Source organism: Mesoplodon densirostris, chromosome 6 (assembly GCF_025265405.1).
Source record: "Mesoplodon densirostris isolate mMesDen1 chromosome 6, mMesDen1 primary haplotype, whole genome shotgun sequence".
Lineage (NCBI taxonomy): Eukaryota > Metazoa > Chordata > Mammalia > Artiodactyla > Ziphiidae > Mesoplodon > Mesoplodon densirostris.
The window spans coordinates 29,939,057-29,956,725 of record NC_082666.1 but is presented as its reverse complement, the minus strand read 5'-3'; the positions used below and the strand labels follow the sequence as shown (position 1 = coordinate 29,956,725).

The 17,669-nt window shown below is 35.0% G+C and overlaps 1 protein-coding gene across 3 annotated transcripts in view; it reads right to left on the bottom strand.

Annotated features, from left to right (window-relative positions):
* The window catches only part of SMC2 (structural maintenance of chromosomes 2), a 55,978-nt gene that overhangs the window by 10,722 nt on the left and 27,587 nt on the right, over positions 1-17,669 (bottom strand). For all 3 annotated transcript variants that reach the window (XM_060101114.1, XM_060101113.1, XM_060101115.1), the window contains 5 exons: positions 15,487-15,611; positions 8,593-8,786; positions 7,413-7,556; positions 4,020-4,214; positions 1,911-2,111 (listed from right to left, as the gene is read on the bottom strand). In XM_060101114.1, coding sequence (XP_059957097.1) covers positions 1,911-2,111; positions 4,020-4,214; positions 7,413-7,556; positions 8,593-8,786; positions 15,487-15,611 — 859 coding nt within the window. The remainder of the gene's footprint in view (positions 1-1,910; positions 2,112-4,019; positions 4,215-7,412; positions 7,557-8,592; positions 8,787-15,486; positions 15,612-17,669) is intronic.

The following is a 17,669-nucleotide window of genomic DNA, read 5'->3' as shown; positions in this document are numbered from 1 at the left end:
ATCACACTCCTCCCCAGCCTCCAGCCATATGGTCTCTTTTTTTCAGTTTCGTGAACATAATAAGCTCACTGTATGTATGTAGCCTTATGGCCCCTGCATTGTTCTTCCTCTATTTCTGACATAACAGGTGCCTCAAGTTTCCACTCAAACATCACATCCTTAAAGTAGCCTTCCCTGGTTAATGTAGAAATTTACTGAAAAAAATTCTGAGGGAGGCAACAGAGGGAGAATAAACCATGAGCAGCAGCAAAACTTTCTAAAAATCCTTTTAACTTATTTCTCCTCAAAGCCTCACATTTCAAGGGGCTTCAAATTCTCCGTGAAAAACTCCAAGGAAACTCTAGTTTCCTTGCCATCCCTCTCCTTTGTGGAGAGGAGGTTTTAGGAGCTTGGCCATATTTTTATCCTATTCCTTGCTAATTCCATACAGTTTCTTATATGTGGTGACACAAAATATAACAAAAAACAAAAGGCCAGCTGCTGATGAACAATAGAGCCTTCCTCTCTGGTAAAGAGATGGGAGTTGGTAAATTCTTTTAAAAAAATATTAGCCCCAGTTATCATTATCTAATGGAAGCAAACAAGTAAAAGTAAACAAGTTTCATGATGTTAAGCAGCTCAAATTCAGAAAAAATATTTCCTTTCCAAAAAGGTGCCATATATTGCAAAGCTTTAATGGAGAAATGTAAACCAGCAGGAACATTTTATAGAGAGATCACAGCATGTGCATTATTAGACTGTTCAGCATCTAACATAATATAGACTCTCTGTAGACACTAATGTCAATAACAATTTTTAAAAACCTGTTACCAAAAAATTTGTTAAAAGTGATTGAGCTCATAAGTATTTCCATCTTTACAGAGCTCTCATTAACTCTGTTATACAAATTCAAACAGAATTTTACAGAATTAAAGAAGGTATAATATAAAATTACTCAGATTGCTATTTCCTATGGAGCCATCAAGAATAGGAACTGCTTTCTCCTTTGGGTTTTCCTAGGGACATGCAGACTATAAAAGGTAGGGGAGATGGATAACATTATCAAGTAACTGAGAGCATTAAAACAGAGAAGATGCTGCTGCATTTACAGATTAGTAAAACAGTGTTTATGTATATAACAATCTTAGCCATTTACTTATGTGATGGCTCCAGTATATACTGGAGTCAAAGGAAGACAGGAGCTATGGAGTGGCTGACCGTGAGGAGGCAGACAGCAGGACACAGGTGTCCCCCACTTTTTGAAAGTTTGCTTTACACCCCTACTTTTATAAGAAAAGGTAAAAAGCACAAATAGTGTTCAGCATGTGTCTTGCAGTGGCCCTTAGAGAAGCAGCACACACCCCGAGAAGGGAGAGTGGCACCATCAAGCTCCTCACAGGGAACACCATTAAGCATCTCAGCATTAAGCCACCAGAGCTTTGAACTGTGTCGATGAGCATCTGTGCTTTATCTCAGTTTATTTTGTGCATCTGTTAGCAAGGTGTGCCCTAAGGTAATTGCTTCTTTGCTTTATACCATTTCACAGGAATAGTTTCACAGGATTGGTGCTACTTTTGGACAGTGGGGGAAACCTGCACTCTATTTTTCAAAATCTTTCAAAAAGGCAAGTGAAAGAAATGATAGAAATGTGAAGAGCTAACATGACCAAAAATGTTGTTTTTATTTACATCAAAAATAAGAAAGGAGTTGGAAAAGTCATTCAAGGTAAAACAGAATATATAACTGATGATGCAAAAAGAATGAAATAAGAAAAGAAATAACTGAAAAGGGAGAAAGAGAAAATGCAAAGAAAACAAGTTATCAAAAGCATCAAGTAAAAGATTGACTCTAATAATTGCCTCAGGTTATATGAAGCCATCAATGCTACTCATATTCTGAAGTGGCCAAATAGTCATAGCAAAGTGACTTACCCGCTCTTCAGCTTCTGTCAGTACATTCATAGCTCTCATATTGACATTTCTTCCTAGTTTCTCCTTCATTTCTTGCAACTTATGAAGTCTCTGACCAGCTTCTTTTGGGTTGTTAGTTTTGAAATCATAGGTGCTATTGGGTTGCCCAAAGAGGTGTTTCTCTGCATTAATCCAGTCATAATCTTTCAACATTTTGGACACCTAGCCACATGTGATAATGATAATAGAATGATATCATTGCTTACAAACCTTTATTTAAAAATTAGTTTCTTAAATATTTACTAATTTTAAACCAAACATTTGGGAAAAAAATCCCACAATGACACATTTGGAAAAAGTGAGATTCACTGTTGACAGTGAACCTATAAGTATGAATATTTTTACCTGGAGGATAGGTAAGAAACTTGAGACTATATAGAAAAAGATCTTCCAATTACTCAAGCATGAGAGTAAGAGCCAACTCAAGAGAAATAGTTACAAAGTGTGTGTGTGTGTGTATACACACACATACACATATAGAACATCTCCATTATAATGAAATACAAGATGAGGCTCCAGATTTTACCAAATTCAATCTATTGCTTCAAAAAAACAACTTGTGAAAGTCAAAAGTCTTATAAGAATACTTAAGTCAAAGATCTGGTAAAATCATGGAAGCCTAATCCTGAGTGATATCTAATAATTCTTCTGGAAATTATAATCTAAGTAAAAAACTGTCCTAAGTATTGACTCTATCCCCTTGCCACCCTCTTTTGACAAGGCACAGTAAAATACTTCTGCATATAATATAACCAATTAAAGTTTTTTTAATTATAGTGCTTAAGGAAGACTTTCTTCTATTAGAATTGTTCAAGGTTGGTTCTGACTGGTAGAATCTAATCCTCATGAATTATCCTTATTAATTCCATAGGTACAGTCTCACCACTAGAATCCAAAGTAAAATAATCATTTCTTTCCTGCTGATCTATAAGCTCTGTGAACACATTCTGTGTTCATGTTGCTCATTCTTATATCTTTAGTGCTTGGCATAGTATGCAATAAATATTTGACAAACTATGTATTTCAAAGAATCCTTGACTTTTTAGCAGTTCCACTTACAAGTCCTTCCTTCTACCCCCTTCCCTTAACTGTAAATAAAATCCCCTAGCAATCACCAATACTAGCATTTTCAATTATAAAAAAACATTAACAGTAATATTAGCATTGGTAATAATTCAGTGAATCCACTAATAGGAGGCTACTAGGAAAGCAATACTAATAAAATACTAGGATATTATGACGTGGCCATAAAAAAATGTTTTTTAAACCAAGTAATGAACCTGAACAGATACTCATGGCTCTTTCAGAGAGGGTGGAAGACTGTTTTGTATGTTCTTATCTTTTTGGAATTAAATCTCTTGTATTTTTATGATGTTAAAAAGATTTAAAAGGCACCAAACTGTTACACACCAGTAAGAAAACATGCTGAGTGAATTACTAAGACCACATAAATGCAATCTCTTAACTAAACAACGAATTTCTACAAAACCATGTATTTTCTCTAAAGTACTTAAGGCACTGTGACACATAAAAGAAAAAAACTTCAAGAGTGACCAAAAAACTCTGGGATAACTTCAAAAAGATAACCGCTTGGCAAAACATCAGATTTCAAATGAGGCTGCTAAAACTGACTATACCCGATCCTCATAAGGGCATCCAGAAACCATTTAAGACGTTATTTTAGAAGTTGCCTGTGTATATTTCTCTGTGAGTTCCCTAAATTCAATTTGCAGTAAGGTAAAGAATATATATATTATTACTACTAACACATTAATAACTAGTTCTATGAGCAACTGGGGATAAAAACCAGTCATTTCCATAGGAGACCACTAAATATTTGGTTAAAAACATCTTGGAGATGGAATAAACACCTGAAATTAAATTTAAAAATAAAACATTTTTGCCTCTTGGTGATTGCTGAGGGGCAGTTAACATAGTTGTAAGACTCAAAATTATGTTACACAGTAGTTCTGCCATTTATAGTAAGGTCTTCATTGAGCAGTTTACCAGAATATTTCAACACAGAGGCAAAAATGTGCTCAAGGGTAAAAACGAACAACATAATCGTGCCTTTGCAGCAGCATCTTCAGCTTCCCGTTTATGTTTGCTGATGTTGTGGTCCAGTTCCTTGATTTTAAGCTGAAATTCATTGTTTTGCTCCTTATGTTTTGCTACTTCTGCATATTTAGCTTTAACTATGCTGTCTTGGGCTGTTATCACTTCTTTTTGCTTGGTCACCTCTTCTTGAGCTTTATTTACTAACTCCTAAAACAGATAATTAGAAGACAACATATAGCAAGGTAAGATGGAGACATTTTTAGTTTACTGAAAGATCATCTAACAGACTTCTGGGCAAGATGGCAATGTGATTACAGACAGGTAGTCATCTAACCCTCTACATTTTATATCCCCATTAAAATGACTAATGAATTTACAGGTAAGTGAAAACTTGTATTAACACTAGAAAAAAAAAAAGGATGGGATGTATTGTTGTTCACGCTGAAAGCAACAATGTTTCTGCAAGATACAGTGTAATTGGGATCACCTCAGGGAGGGGGACTACCCCCCGCCCCGGGAGGTGGTCCTGCGCCATCCGCCTGTGAGGTCTCTCAAAAAAGTGGCATTTTGGGGAGTTTACAAGATAATCTGACAGACTCCCAAATGACATTTCTTAGGAGGGGCAAAGAACAGGGGTGGAAGCAAGTAAGCTGGCATTTGTTCCTTTCCCTTCTACAGAAGTAAGCCATAGGGACTTTACCAGTGGCAGTAGAAAGTCAGTGTTTCGTTCTAGCAGAGGGATCAAAACGGAGATAGGGAAGAGGAAGAGAAACTTTTTTGAAGAAATGGATCTGTGGCACAAAGGAAAACTCCTTGCTTTGACTCTTACTATCCCCCACCTCCCGAGGCTGAAGTCATTCAACCTCCAAAGTGATAATGACAGCTGGGATTTAGTCTATCAACTCTCACCTCCTCCCCCTCAAACCTCTTTGCTAGATCTTAAAAGTCCTTCTGGTAAAGATATGGTCACAAACTCACACAAATGTCTGAAAACAAAAAAACCTAGCTCGACTCAGATTTAGGTAGAGGGAAAACAGATAAGTAGAACAACCTGCTAAAAGACTCTGAGGAAGAACAGATCTCTGTAAGTGATGAAAAGCACCAGTAAAAATTTAGGAATTTTTTAGGCATGCTCATTAGAAAACAAGATCATTTTGAGCAGTAAACGATACTTGACATTATGGTTAGGTTATGAATGTGCCATAAATGCTTTAATTTCCTTATAACGTTTAATTTGTCTCACTTAAGGTCCTTTGCAGGAGGAAGATAAGTCACAGCATTCAGCTAAAAAACCCAAAACAAAAACCCATGACAAAATCGTGTTTATGAAGAAGATTCCCTCATGCCTACAGGTTGAAGATTGCATCGCGGGTATGACTGTTTCAATCTTTACAATGTTAAGAAAAAACAAGGAAATCTATCACTTAAAATTGAGCAAAAATAAAATTTTAGTTTTGTTTGAACCTAATTAGTTAGTAGGCAATTTCTCTTCTTAGTTCCCTGAGAGTGTCCTTAGTTACTCTTATCAGCAAATGGAAACAATTTAGAATGTAAAGACTGAAAGAACCACCTTTACAAACTAAGTGATCCACTTTATAGTTTTCCATAAAGAGAAATGGATGCCCTCTTAATAGAAATATGTACATGTTTTGGTTTTATCTTTATTTAGATAAAGGAAGAAGTGGCTTATTTTACTTCCACATTTCTCTTTAGAAACATGACATCTAATTTTTAAAAATTCCACAACATGATGTCCATGAAAGATGGTAGAAAATATGGAGAAACGAGATGAAAAATGAGATTAAAAGACAAGTCAGAAGGCAGAAAGAAACTGTAGAAAGTGTAATCAGCAACACAAAACACAAAGCTGAAAAGCATTTTCTATCCCTTATCTTCAAAAAGAGTAAAGAATTGTTATTCTGCTATTGGTATGATAAATAATGTGTTAAAAAAAAAAAAAAAAACTTGAATTTAACCACAAACAGAATTAAGAGGAAGGAACTACTTTCTAAAACACTGCATGCTACAACAATTAAAACAATCATCTCAAGGGAAAAACAACAGAAAATGTAAAAGCTGATGACAAAAGGCAAAAACAAACTTTACTATAATGTAGGTAAAATGGATGGAACTCCCCTGTTAAAAGCTGTTATATTTTAGTTAACATGAAGATCAATGATATATTACTTACAAAAACAGTATCTATATAGCCACACAGCAGAACACTTAAAAATGAAAGTTATATTGAAAAAACAAAAGTGGGTACCCTTTGTACAGCATGGTGACAATATTTAATAACACTACTGTATATTTGAAAGTTGCTAAGAGTACATCTTGAAGTTCTCATCACAAGAAAAAAAATTCTGTAATTATGTATGGCTACTAGACTTATTGTGGTGATCGTTTCACAATGTATGCAAATATTGAATCATTACATTGTACACAGGAAACTAATATAAATGTTATGCTAATTATATCTCAGTTTTAAAAAGCAGGAGTAGAAATAATATGAAATAAAACAGAATTCAAGTTCAGAATTAAAAAAAGGGTTAAGAGGGTATCCAATACTCATGAGGGACCATTTCTAATATTTGTAGGTAACAGAAATGTCTTCATAACATTTGAAAGCCCCTCAGCCCCAAATCCACCCTTTACTTCCTGCTTCTGAGATGGGGACATTTCTCCCTTGCCAGATGCAACAGCATGAAGCCTCGTCAGTAAAGGATGCTATAGGGTCACTGTAGAAGGAAGGGGCTTTACTTCCTGGTCCAATGTGCTTTTCTCAAAGGCAAGCTTGTCGTGCAGGGGCTAGCAGCTTTCATGGCTTCCCCTGGCATCCCAGCTTGTCCGCAGGCTGGGCACCTCCCCATGGCATCCTGGAAAGCTATTTCCCAGCAAGTGCCCCTGTGTAGCACTTTCCTATGCATGATTTCCCCTAGTACTCCACCAAACTCCACCACCAGTGGGCCACAGTTATCTTCTCCAAGTAGATGTGGTTCTCAGCCCTGCAGGTAAAATGGGGCTCCTTTCCAGATTTGTTCCTTCCAAGGGTGCACTGCCTCAGCCTTATGGGTAACGCTGTTCCCTGTATCTGCTGTTTGTATAGTCTTTAGAGTTTTCTTTATCTCTTAGCAATCAATGCTGCATCATTCCAAACTCCTGTTATAGTTAATAATTTTTATTTAAACTTTGCCTGGTCAAACTACTGTGTAGTTTTTGTCTTCTGAATAGACCTGGACCAAAACTATTAGTAATATTTCAGGTCTTTTTCTGGATTGGTAATCATTTTAACTCATCATGACAGGAGTGAAGAGACTGAGACCTCTAAAGTCAAACATCTTCAAGCCACCATTTCAGAAGTAGATTAACATCTGTAATTTCTCTAATACGGTTAGTAAATCTTACCTTATTTTTAGCCACTTCAGCTGCCATTACTGTAATCTGACCTTCATAGGATTTGATAGCTTCATTTACAGCTTCAAGCTGTTGTTCATTGGATGCATGCTCTCTCTTGAGCTCTTCTAGCTCCAGGGTGATAGCTTCAACTTCCTATAAGAAACACAGCATCTGGGCATTCAACAGGTTATTAACTACTGAAAAATAAATACATGCATGTCAACAAAATTAGTAAGATTCTCAAGCAAGTAAGACCCATAGCTTAGTTACTCAACTACCAAAACATGTAAGCTACTTCCAAAGAAGAAAGAGGAAGGGAAATTTATTTTTCTATATTAAAAAAAAGACAAATGTACATACAATTTTTATGGGTTCAAAGAACTTTGTATAAACTATATCCTTTATCCTTTTATTCCTATAGGGATAAACAATATACAGTTCTACATAGCAGACAAATTAACAGAGTTAAAGCCTTTTAAAAACAATTATTCAGTGACAAAAAAATTAGTTTCTTAACTTTCTTCTTTCCCATTATAGCCTTTAGTTCTTTAGAAAATACTGTGCAAGCTATGAAAGAATCATAAAGTGGGTTAAAAAACAAACAAACAAAAAAACTATGAACAAAAGTTAGACTTAAGTGAAATTGTACAGAATAGTGATTGAGCACAGCCTCTGTAGACAGAAAAACGCAGGTCAAATTCCAGCCTTGGCACTATCCAAAAGATATAATCAGATATCACCAGTCTATGATCGAATAGCACTTTGTATATATAACATGCCTGGTCTTACATCATTCTTTCACAGTGTATGTATGTTCACAAAGATGATCAAACAGAAATGTCAACAGTGAATCTCTGATACGACACAGCTCTGCGTACATGATATAAGCTTTGTTCCACTCTTGAATGAAACGTTTACCAAAAGGCAACTTTGCTCTTTCTCCAAAATTAGCAAGCCAATGCAACCCCTATTCAAAATTACCTAACACTTAATTCCAGGGTTTCAGAGTAAAGCATATTTTAATTTGACCCATAAGATGTGTAATGTGTCTCCTAAAGAAGTACATCTCACTTTTGGATTTTGTGATAAATACCGATGAATAAGGCCAAGGCCAACCAGTGGTGCTCTACCACCTTCAGTTCTACTCTGATGTTAAAAGATTAGTTCCATTTCAAAACAAAGTTATTACCTGTTGTTTTTCTTTCATTTTCTTGGTAGAAGCATCTGCCTTAGTTTTGGCACAATCTAGTTTTTTCTGTGCATCCTTCAGTTCTCTCTCTCTTTCAGCTTCTGCGTTTTTCATTTTATTCTCCAATACTTCATATTTTTCTTCTGCTTTTTTTTGAATTTCTTTGGTGTTTTTTAAGGTCTCCTCACTTTCCTCTGCATCATAAAGCAGATAAATATGCCTATGTGAGGTCTTCCAACAACTATTAACAGGTATAGATATTAATGGCTTACAAATTCAACTTTTAATAGAAGAAAAGGTATGGAAAGTTGGAGCCAAGAGTTAAAAAAAAAATCAACTGTTCTAAACTTATTCTAGAAATGGTATATTGAAACACAGATCATGCCTAAAAGCCATACTTGAAATATCTAATGATCTGTAAAGAAATTATTTCCAATCACATGAAATTGAGTAACATAAACTTTACCTACAACTTAACTTATAAAAAGATCACAGACCATCTTTTTTTTTATATGACTGTATGCTTCCTAACATCAGAACTGAGTGTGTAACTAACTATGGTATTTTCTTTTTATTTTAGTTAAAAGAAAGCTTACACAGCAAGGTCCTTTTTGACCCACCTCCTAGAGAAATGGAAATAAAAACAAAAATAAACAAATGGGACCTAATGAAACTTCAAAGCTTTTGCACAGCAAAGGAAACCATAAACAAGACCAAAAGACAACCCTCAGAATGGGAGAAAATATTTGCAAATGAAGCAACTGACAAAGGATTAATCTCCAAACTTTATAAGCAGCTCATGCAGCTCAATAACAAAAAAACAAACAACCCAATCCAAAAATGGGCAGAAGACCTAAATAGACATTTCTCCACAGAAGATATACAGACTGCCAACAAACACATGAAAGGATGCTCAACATCTTTACTCATCAGAGAAATGCAAATCAAAACTACAATGAGATATCATCTCACACCAGTCAGAATGGCCATCATCAAAAAATCTAGAAACAATAAATGCTGGAGAGGGTGTGGAAAAAAGGGAACACTCTTGCACTGCTGGTGGGAATGTGAATTGGTACAGCCACTATGGAGAACGGTATGGAGGTTCCTTAAAAAACTACAAATAGAACTACCATATGACCCAGCAATCCCACTACTGGGCATATACCCTGAGAAAACCATAATTCAAAAAGAGACATGTACCAAAATGTTCATAGCAGCCCTATTTACAATAGCCTGGAGGTGGAAACAACCTAAGTGTCCATCATCGGATGAATGGGTAAAGAAGATGTGGCACATATATACAATGGAATATTACTCAGCCATAAAAAGAAATGAAATTGAGCTATTTGTAATGAGGTGGATGGACCTAGAGTCCATCATACAGAGTGAAGTAAGTCAGAAAGAGAAAGACAAATACTGTATGCTGACACATATATATGGAATTTAAGAAAAAAAAATGTCATTAAGAACTTAGGGGTAAGACAGGAATAAAGACACAGACCTACTAGACAATGGACTTGAGGATATGGGGAGGGGGAAGGGTAAGCTGTGACAAAGTGAAAGAGCGGCATGGACATATATACACTACCAAACGTAAGGTAGATAGCTAGTGGGAAGCAGCCGCATAGCACAGGGAGATCAGCTTGGTGCTTTGTGACCGCCTGGAGGGGTGGGATAGGGAGGGTGGGAGGGAGACGCAAAAGGGAGGGGATATGGGAACATATGTATATGTATAACTGATTTAATTTGTTATAAAGCAAAAAATAAAAAATAAAAAAAACAGAACTGAGTGTGTAACTAACTATGGTATTTTCTTTTTATTTTAGTTAAAAGAAAGCTTACACAGCAAGGTCCTTTTTGACCCACCTCCTAGAGAAATGGAAATAAAAACAAAAATAAACAAATGGGACCTAATGAAACTTCAAAGCTTTTGCACAGCAAAGGAAACCATAAACAAGACCAAAAGACAACCCTCAGAATGGGAGAAAATATTTGCAAATGAAGCAACTGACAAAGGATTAATCTCCAAACTTTATAAGCAGCTCATGCAGCTCAATAACAAAAAAACAAACAACCCAATCCAAAAATGGGCAGAAGACCTAAATAGACATTTCTCCACAGAAGATACACAGACTGCCAACAAACACATGAAAGAATGCTCAACATCATTAATCAGTAGAGAAATGCAAATCAAAACTACAATGAGATATCATCTCACACCAGTCAGAATGGCCATCATCAAGAAATCTAGAAACAATAAATGCTGGAGAGGGTGTGGAGAAAAGGGAACACTCTTGCACTGCTGGTGGGAATGTGAATTGGTACAGCCACTATGGAGAACAGTATGGAGGTTCCTCAAAAAACTACAAATAGAACTACCATATGACCCAGCAATCCCACTACTAGGCATATACCCTGAGAAAACCATAATTCAAAAACAGTCATGTACCAAAATGTTCATTGCAGCTCTATTTACAATAGCCAGGACATGGAAGCAACCTAAGTGTCCATCATTGGATGAATGGATAAAGAAGATGTGGCACATATATACAATGGAATATTACTCAGCCATAAAAAGAAATGAAATTGAGCTATTTGTAATGAGGTGGATAGACGTAGAGTCTGTCATACAGAGTGAAGTAAGTCAGAAAGAGAAAGACAAATACTGTATGCTAACACATATATATAGAATTTAAGAAAAAAAATGTCATGAAGAACCTAGGAGTAAAACAGGAGTAAAGACACAGACCTACTTGAGAATGGACTTGAGGATATGGGGAGGGGGAAGGGTAAGCTGTGACAAAGCAAGAGAGAGTCATGGACATATATACACTACCAAACGTAAGGTAGATAGCTAGTGGGAAGCAGCCGCATAGCACAGGGAGATCAGATTGGTGCTCTGTGACGGCCTGGAGGGGTGGGATAGGGAGGGTGGGAGGGATGGAGACGCAAGAGGGAAGGGACATGGGAACAGATGTATATGTATAACTGATACACTTTGTTATAAAGCAGAAACTAACATACCATTGTGAAGCAATTATACTCCAATAAAGTTGTAAAAAGAAAGAAAGCTTACAGTTTACTTCATAAGCAAGCTTACTTAGTGTTCCTTGCTCCTTTATTTTTATTCAAGGAATCTCTTATTAAAGTAGAGAAGCACTGTGAGAACATGTCTAGGATGAAGCATAGTAAACATATTACCTCTAAATTTATAATTTTAAAAATAAAAAAGTAAGATGATGATAGAATGAGCATGTTATGGTCACAACTGACATACGCTGTTAAGCGTTAGGACCTAGGTACAAATATAACCCTAAAAGCCATGATTAGACAATTTCCTATACTACTTTTCATTGTAGAAATGTCATTCCAAGAAATCAAAAGAGAAATAAAAAAATACTTTGTCACAAATGAAAATGGAAATACAACATACCAAAACTTACATCATATGTAGCAAAATCAGTTCTAGCTATGAGTGAAGTTCATAGCAAAGTTCATAGCCATAAATGCCTACCTCAAGAAACAAGAAAAATCTCAAACAGCTTTACACCAAAAATCTGTTGTGTTTCTATACACTAAATAATCCCATTTACAACTACATCAAAAAGAAAAAGAAACAAAGCCCAAAGTTAGCAGAAGGAAGAAAATAACAAAGATCAGTGTGGAAATAAATGAAATTGAGACTAAAAAGAAATAGAAAAAAAAATTAATGAAACTAAGAGCTAGTTCTTCAAAACTGCCAAACTTTTAGCTAGACCTAAGGAAAAAGAGACTCAGAGTCAGAAATAAAAGATGAGATGTTACAACTGATACCACAGTAATATAAAGAATCATAAAAGGTTACTATGAACAATTTTACACCAACAAACCAGACAATCTAGAAAAAATAAATTACTAGAAAAGACAACCTATCAAGATTGAATCATGATGAAACAAAATCTGAAAAGAGATTATAAGGAGATTTAGTAAGTAATCAAAAACCTCCCAACAAACAAAAGTCCAGGATTAGACGGCTTTACTGGTGAATTCTAACAAACATTCAAAGAAGAATTAATACCAATCCTTCCTTCTCAAATTCTTCCAAAAAGCAGACAAGGAAGAAATTGTTCCAAACTCATTTTGTGAGGCCAGCATCATCCTGATATCAAAACCAGACAAGGACGCCACAAGAAAAGAAAATTACAAGCTATTATTCTTGATGAACACAAATGCAAAAATTCTCAACAAAATTTTAGCAAACTGAATTCAACAATACATTAAAAGGATCATACACCATGACCAAGTAGGATTTATTCCAGGGATACAAGTATGGTTCAACATCTGCAAATCAGTCAATGTGATACATAATATTAACAAATGAAGGATAAAGTCATTGTCATCTGAATAGCAGAAAAAGCATCTGAGAAAATTCAACATCTATTTATGATAAAAACTCAAAATAAAGTGAGTACAGAGAGAACATACCTTAACATGATAAAGGCTATACATGACAAGCTCACAGCTAACATCACACTCAATGGTAAAAAGCTGAAGGCTTTTCCTCTAAGATCAGGAAGAAGATAAGGATCCTTGCCTACTCTCCACTTTCATTTGACATAGTGTTGGAAGTCCTATAGCAATTGGGAAAGAAAAAGAAATGCATCTAAACTGGAAAGGAAAAAGTAAAACTGTCACTATTTGCAGATGACATAAATAGAAAACCCTAAAGACTCCACCAAAAAACTGTTAGAAATAATAAGCAAATTCAGCAAAGTTGTAGAATACAAAATCAATATATAAAAAATCTGTTGTGTTTCTATACAATCCCATTTACAATTGCATCAAAAAGAAAATACCTAAAAATAAATTTAACTAAGGAGGTGAAGGACATGTACACTGAAAACTAGGAAACACTGATGAAAGAAATTGAAGACCGAAATAAATGGAAAGATATTCTGTGCTCACGGATTGGAAGAATATTGTTAAAATGTCCATACTACCCAAAGCAATCTACAGATTCAAGTCAATTCCTGTCAAAATTTCAATGGCATTTTTCACAGAAATAAACAATCCTAAAATTTGTATGGAACCACAAAAGACCCTAAACAGCCAAAGCAATCTTGAAAAAGAACAACAAAGCTGGAGGAATCATACTCCCTGTTTTCAAACTTTATTACAAAGCTAGAGTAATCAAAACAGTATAGTATTGATATTAATAACAGACAGATCAATGGAACTACTGAATAGAGAACCCAAAAATAAACCCACACACACATGGTCGATTAATTTATGACAGAGGAGTCAAGAATATACAATGGGGAAAAGACAGTCTCTTTTATAAATGGTGGAAGGAAACTGGACTTGCAAAAGAATGAAACTGGACCACTAAGACCATACATAAAAATTAACTCAAAATGGATTAAAGACTTGAACATAAGACCTGCAACCATGAAACTCCTAGAAGAAAACACAGGTGGTAAGCTCCTTGACATAGGTTTTGATGATTTTTTGGATTTGACACCAAAAGCAAAAATGAACAAGTGGGACTACATATCAAACTAAAAAGCTTCTGCACAGCAAAGGAAACCATCAACAAAATTAAAAGGCAAACTACTGAATAGAAGAAAATATTTGTAAATTATATATCTGATAAGGGGTTAATATCTAAAATATATTAACTCATACAACTCAACAGAAAAAAACAACCAAATCCAAAAACAGGCAGAGGACCTGAATACACATTTTCCACAGAAGACATACAGACGGCCAACAGGTACATAAAAAGATGTTCAATACTAATCACCAGGGAAATGCTCATCAAAACCACAATGAGATATCACTTTGACCATTAGAATGGCTGTTATCAAAAAGACAAGAAATATCAAGTGTTAGCAAGAATGTGAAGAAAGAGCACACTTGTACACTGCTGGTGGGATTGTAAATTGGTGCAGACACTATGGAAAACAGTATGGAGGTTCTTCAAAAAATTAAAGATAGAACTATTGTATGATCCAACTTTCCACTTTTGAGTATTTGTCTGAAGAAACCAAAGACACTAACTTGAAAAGATATCTGCACCCCCATGTTCACTGCTGCATTATTTACAGCAGCCAAGACATGGAAACAACCTAATAGTCCACTGATGGATGAATGGACAAAGAAACTGTGGTATATACATACAACAGAATATTATTCAGCCATAAAAAAAAAAAAAGGAAATTCTACCATTCGCAATAACATGGATGGACCTTAAGGGCATTATGCTAAGTGAAATAAGTCAGAGAAAGATAAATATCATATGATCTCACTTATACGTGAACTCTTAAATATCCTAGCTTGTAGATACAAAGAAAAGATTGGTGGTTGCTAGAGGCAGGGGTGGGGGAGGTGAGTGAAATAGATGAATTTTTAATTTTATAAAAGAGAAAAAAAAATGAATGAAAATACTAGTGAGGGAAATAGGCCTGTGAATATTGTCCTAAGGAACAAGACAAATTTAAAACTACCATATACAATTAAATTCTGATTAAAGGTATAATATAGGTTCTTAAAATTTGGGACAGGTAGCTATAAATTGAATTACACATTAAAAAATTCTATATAACAAAAATACTATAAACATAAAACTAAAAGACAAGCACATAACAAAAAAGATATTTGTAATGTGGTGACCTATAAAAAAAATCAGGACTCTTGTGTATGAGAACAATAAAAACAAGCTATGAGCAACCCAATAAAAAAAGGGCAAATTAATAGAAAATTATTAAAATATTTAAATTGAAAAATATTTTTTAAAATTAAAATATTTAAAGTAATTAATGCAGATAAATATACAATAAACACAAGAGCTGCTAAATACCTAAAGTAAGGTTATCAGTAGAAACAGATTAGCACAGAATGTTTTTGTCTTACCAATGATTTTTTTAAGAGCATCTAATTCTTCTTGTTGCTTGTGATATGAGCTTTGCTGAAGCTTGGTTTGTAATAAATCTGCCTCCTCAGTTTTCATCTCCCACTGCTGTTTTAGTTGGCGATACCTTAAGAAAGAGAAGTTTATAATAAATGACAACAGTTTTTCTGATGTTAGAGACATGCTTTTAAATAACAGGCTCTTACCCAAAACAAACTCATACAACATAATATAAGATGCCACTGGTTACAAGACTCGTTTTGATAACTTCCGCATTTCTGAGGCATCAATTAAACTCGTTTGACTTGGTTACTGAAGGTAAACAACCCTAAATGACCAAGACCAATTATAACTATCCAGAGAAATATTCTTAATTTTAGAAAATACTAATAATCTTTGAATAAATAGGTTTCCTTAAAAATAACTCCTCCCACTGATCCTTATCAAAAAGAAAAACTCCATAACAGCTCCCCATCACAGAAATAGAATACATAACAATTATATATTTCAAAAATTTTGTTATCTATTAATCCCTAGTTTCAAATGTTAAAAAAATAATATTGTTCTCTACATTTTGTAAGGAGACTGGTAGTTTAAAATGGCACAGTACTGAACTTAAACATTTGCAAAGCACTTTTTTTGCAAACCCTATAATTCTCCCCCAGTTCTGGATGCTTCAAGTTATTTCTTTGGAAGGTATTTTGCTAATTCAGCTGCAGTGAAATTTTAAATTACAGTAAATTCAAAGGTTGCTTGTCACTAGAAATTCATGAGGTTTGAGGAAAAAGTAAGGAAGCAACTTATAAAGCATAAGTACTCCCTTGAGTATTCTTCTCTGAGACTGCTTGACAGCATAATTTTAACTTCAGTCATTTTCCAACTCATTTAAAAATGTAAAGTGTAGAAATGTGAAAAAAGATATAAGCTATTTTCCTGATATGGTCTATGAAAGAATGGCTTTAGTTGACCCTTCCACTCTCATTTTTCCAAATCTATTTCTCTTCCTTAACCTCTGGGCCACAATTAGTCTACAAGACAACTCTGCAGAATAAATGATCCAGTATTGCTCAATAAAGTTAACAGTTCCAAGCCAAATGTGACCACAAACTCATTGCCTTGACAGAGCTTCCACATATCAAAGAAATCTTTTTGTATCTTTCTCACAGAAAAAGTTCATTCACTTTATGGTTAAGGTATGGTAATGAAGGTAAAAGGCAGACTTTACATGTATATAATGTTTGAAAGTGGGCATTTTGATACAATTTACATCTTCAAATGGCCACTTTGACTTACTGTAGCAATCTCTTCCATATAATACTGTGTCCCAAAGAAGTCTTGGTACCATTCTAAGTTTTGATGATTTCAGAAGATGAATGCCAAAAGTTTACCAAAAAAAAAAAAAAAAAAAAAAATCAAGTTTTTTTAAATTAATTTATTTATTTTTGGCTGCGTTGGGTCTTCATTGCTGCACATGGGTTTTCTCTAGTTGAGGCGAGCGGGGGCTACTCTTCATTGCAGTGCGTGGGCTTCTCACTGTGGTGGCTTCTCTTGTTGCGGAGCATGGGCTCTAGGTGTGTAGGCTTCAGTAGTTGTGGCTCGCGGGCTCTAAAGCACAGGCTCAATAGTTGTGGCGCACTGGCTTAGTTGCTCTGAGGCATGTGGGATCTTCCCAGACCAGGGCTCGAACCAGGAAAGTCTCTCATTTCAAGGTTTTTATCTCTCTCGCTCTCTTTTTTTTTAAGCTTTATTCAGTATTGTGAATTCTAAATAAAATGTTTGATTTTAATTTTATCTCAGTTCCCATTTGCCATCTTCAGAGTGACTAGAAAAAAATTACAATTAAGCTCTCAAATACTGTACTTAGTAAGTCTGTGGCATTTATACTCCTGAAGCTTTTATAGCAAGTAAGGACTGTTCTCCTGGATAACCACATGGCGAGCTCACTCACATCATTCTGGTATTTATTCAACAGTCTTCTTCTCAGTAAGGCTTTCCCTGCCCACCCCATATAATATTTCAACACCTCTTTCTTTGCCCTGGATAGTTCATATCTCCTTTACTATTTTACTTTTTTCTTCTTAGAACTTAGCATTATCTAACATACATTTTACCAGTTTAACTTTTTATATTGTCTGTTGCCCCAGCTACACATATCAAAATAAGATGAAGAGATATATGTTTGACT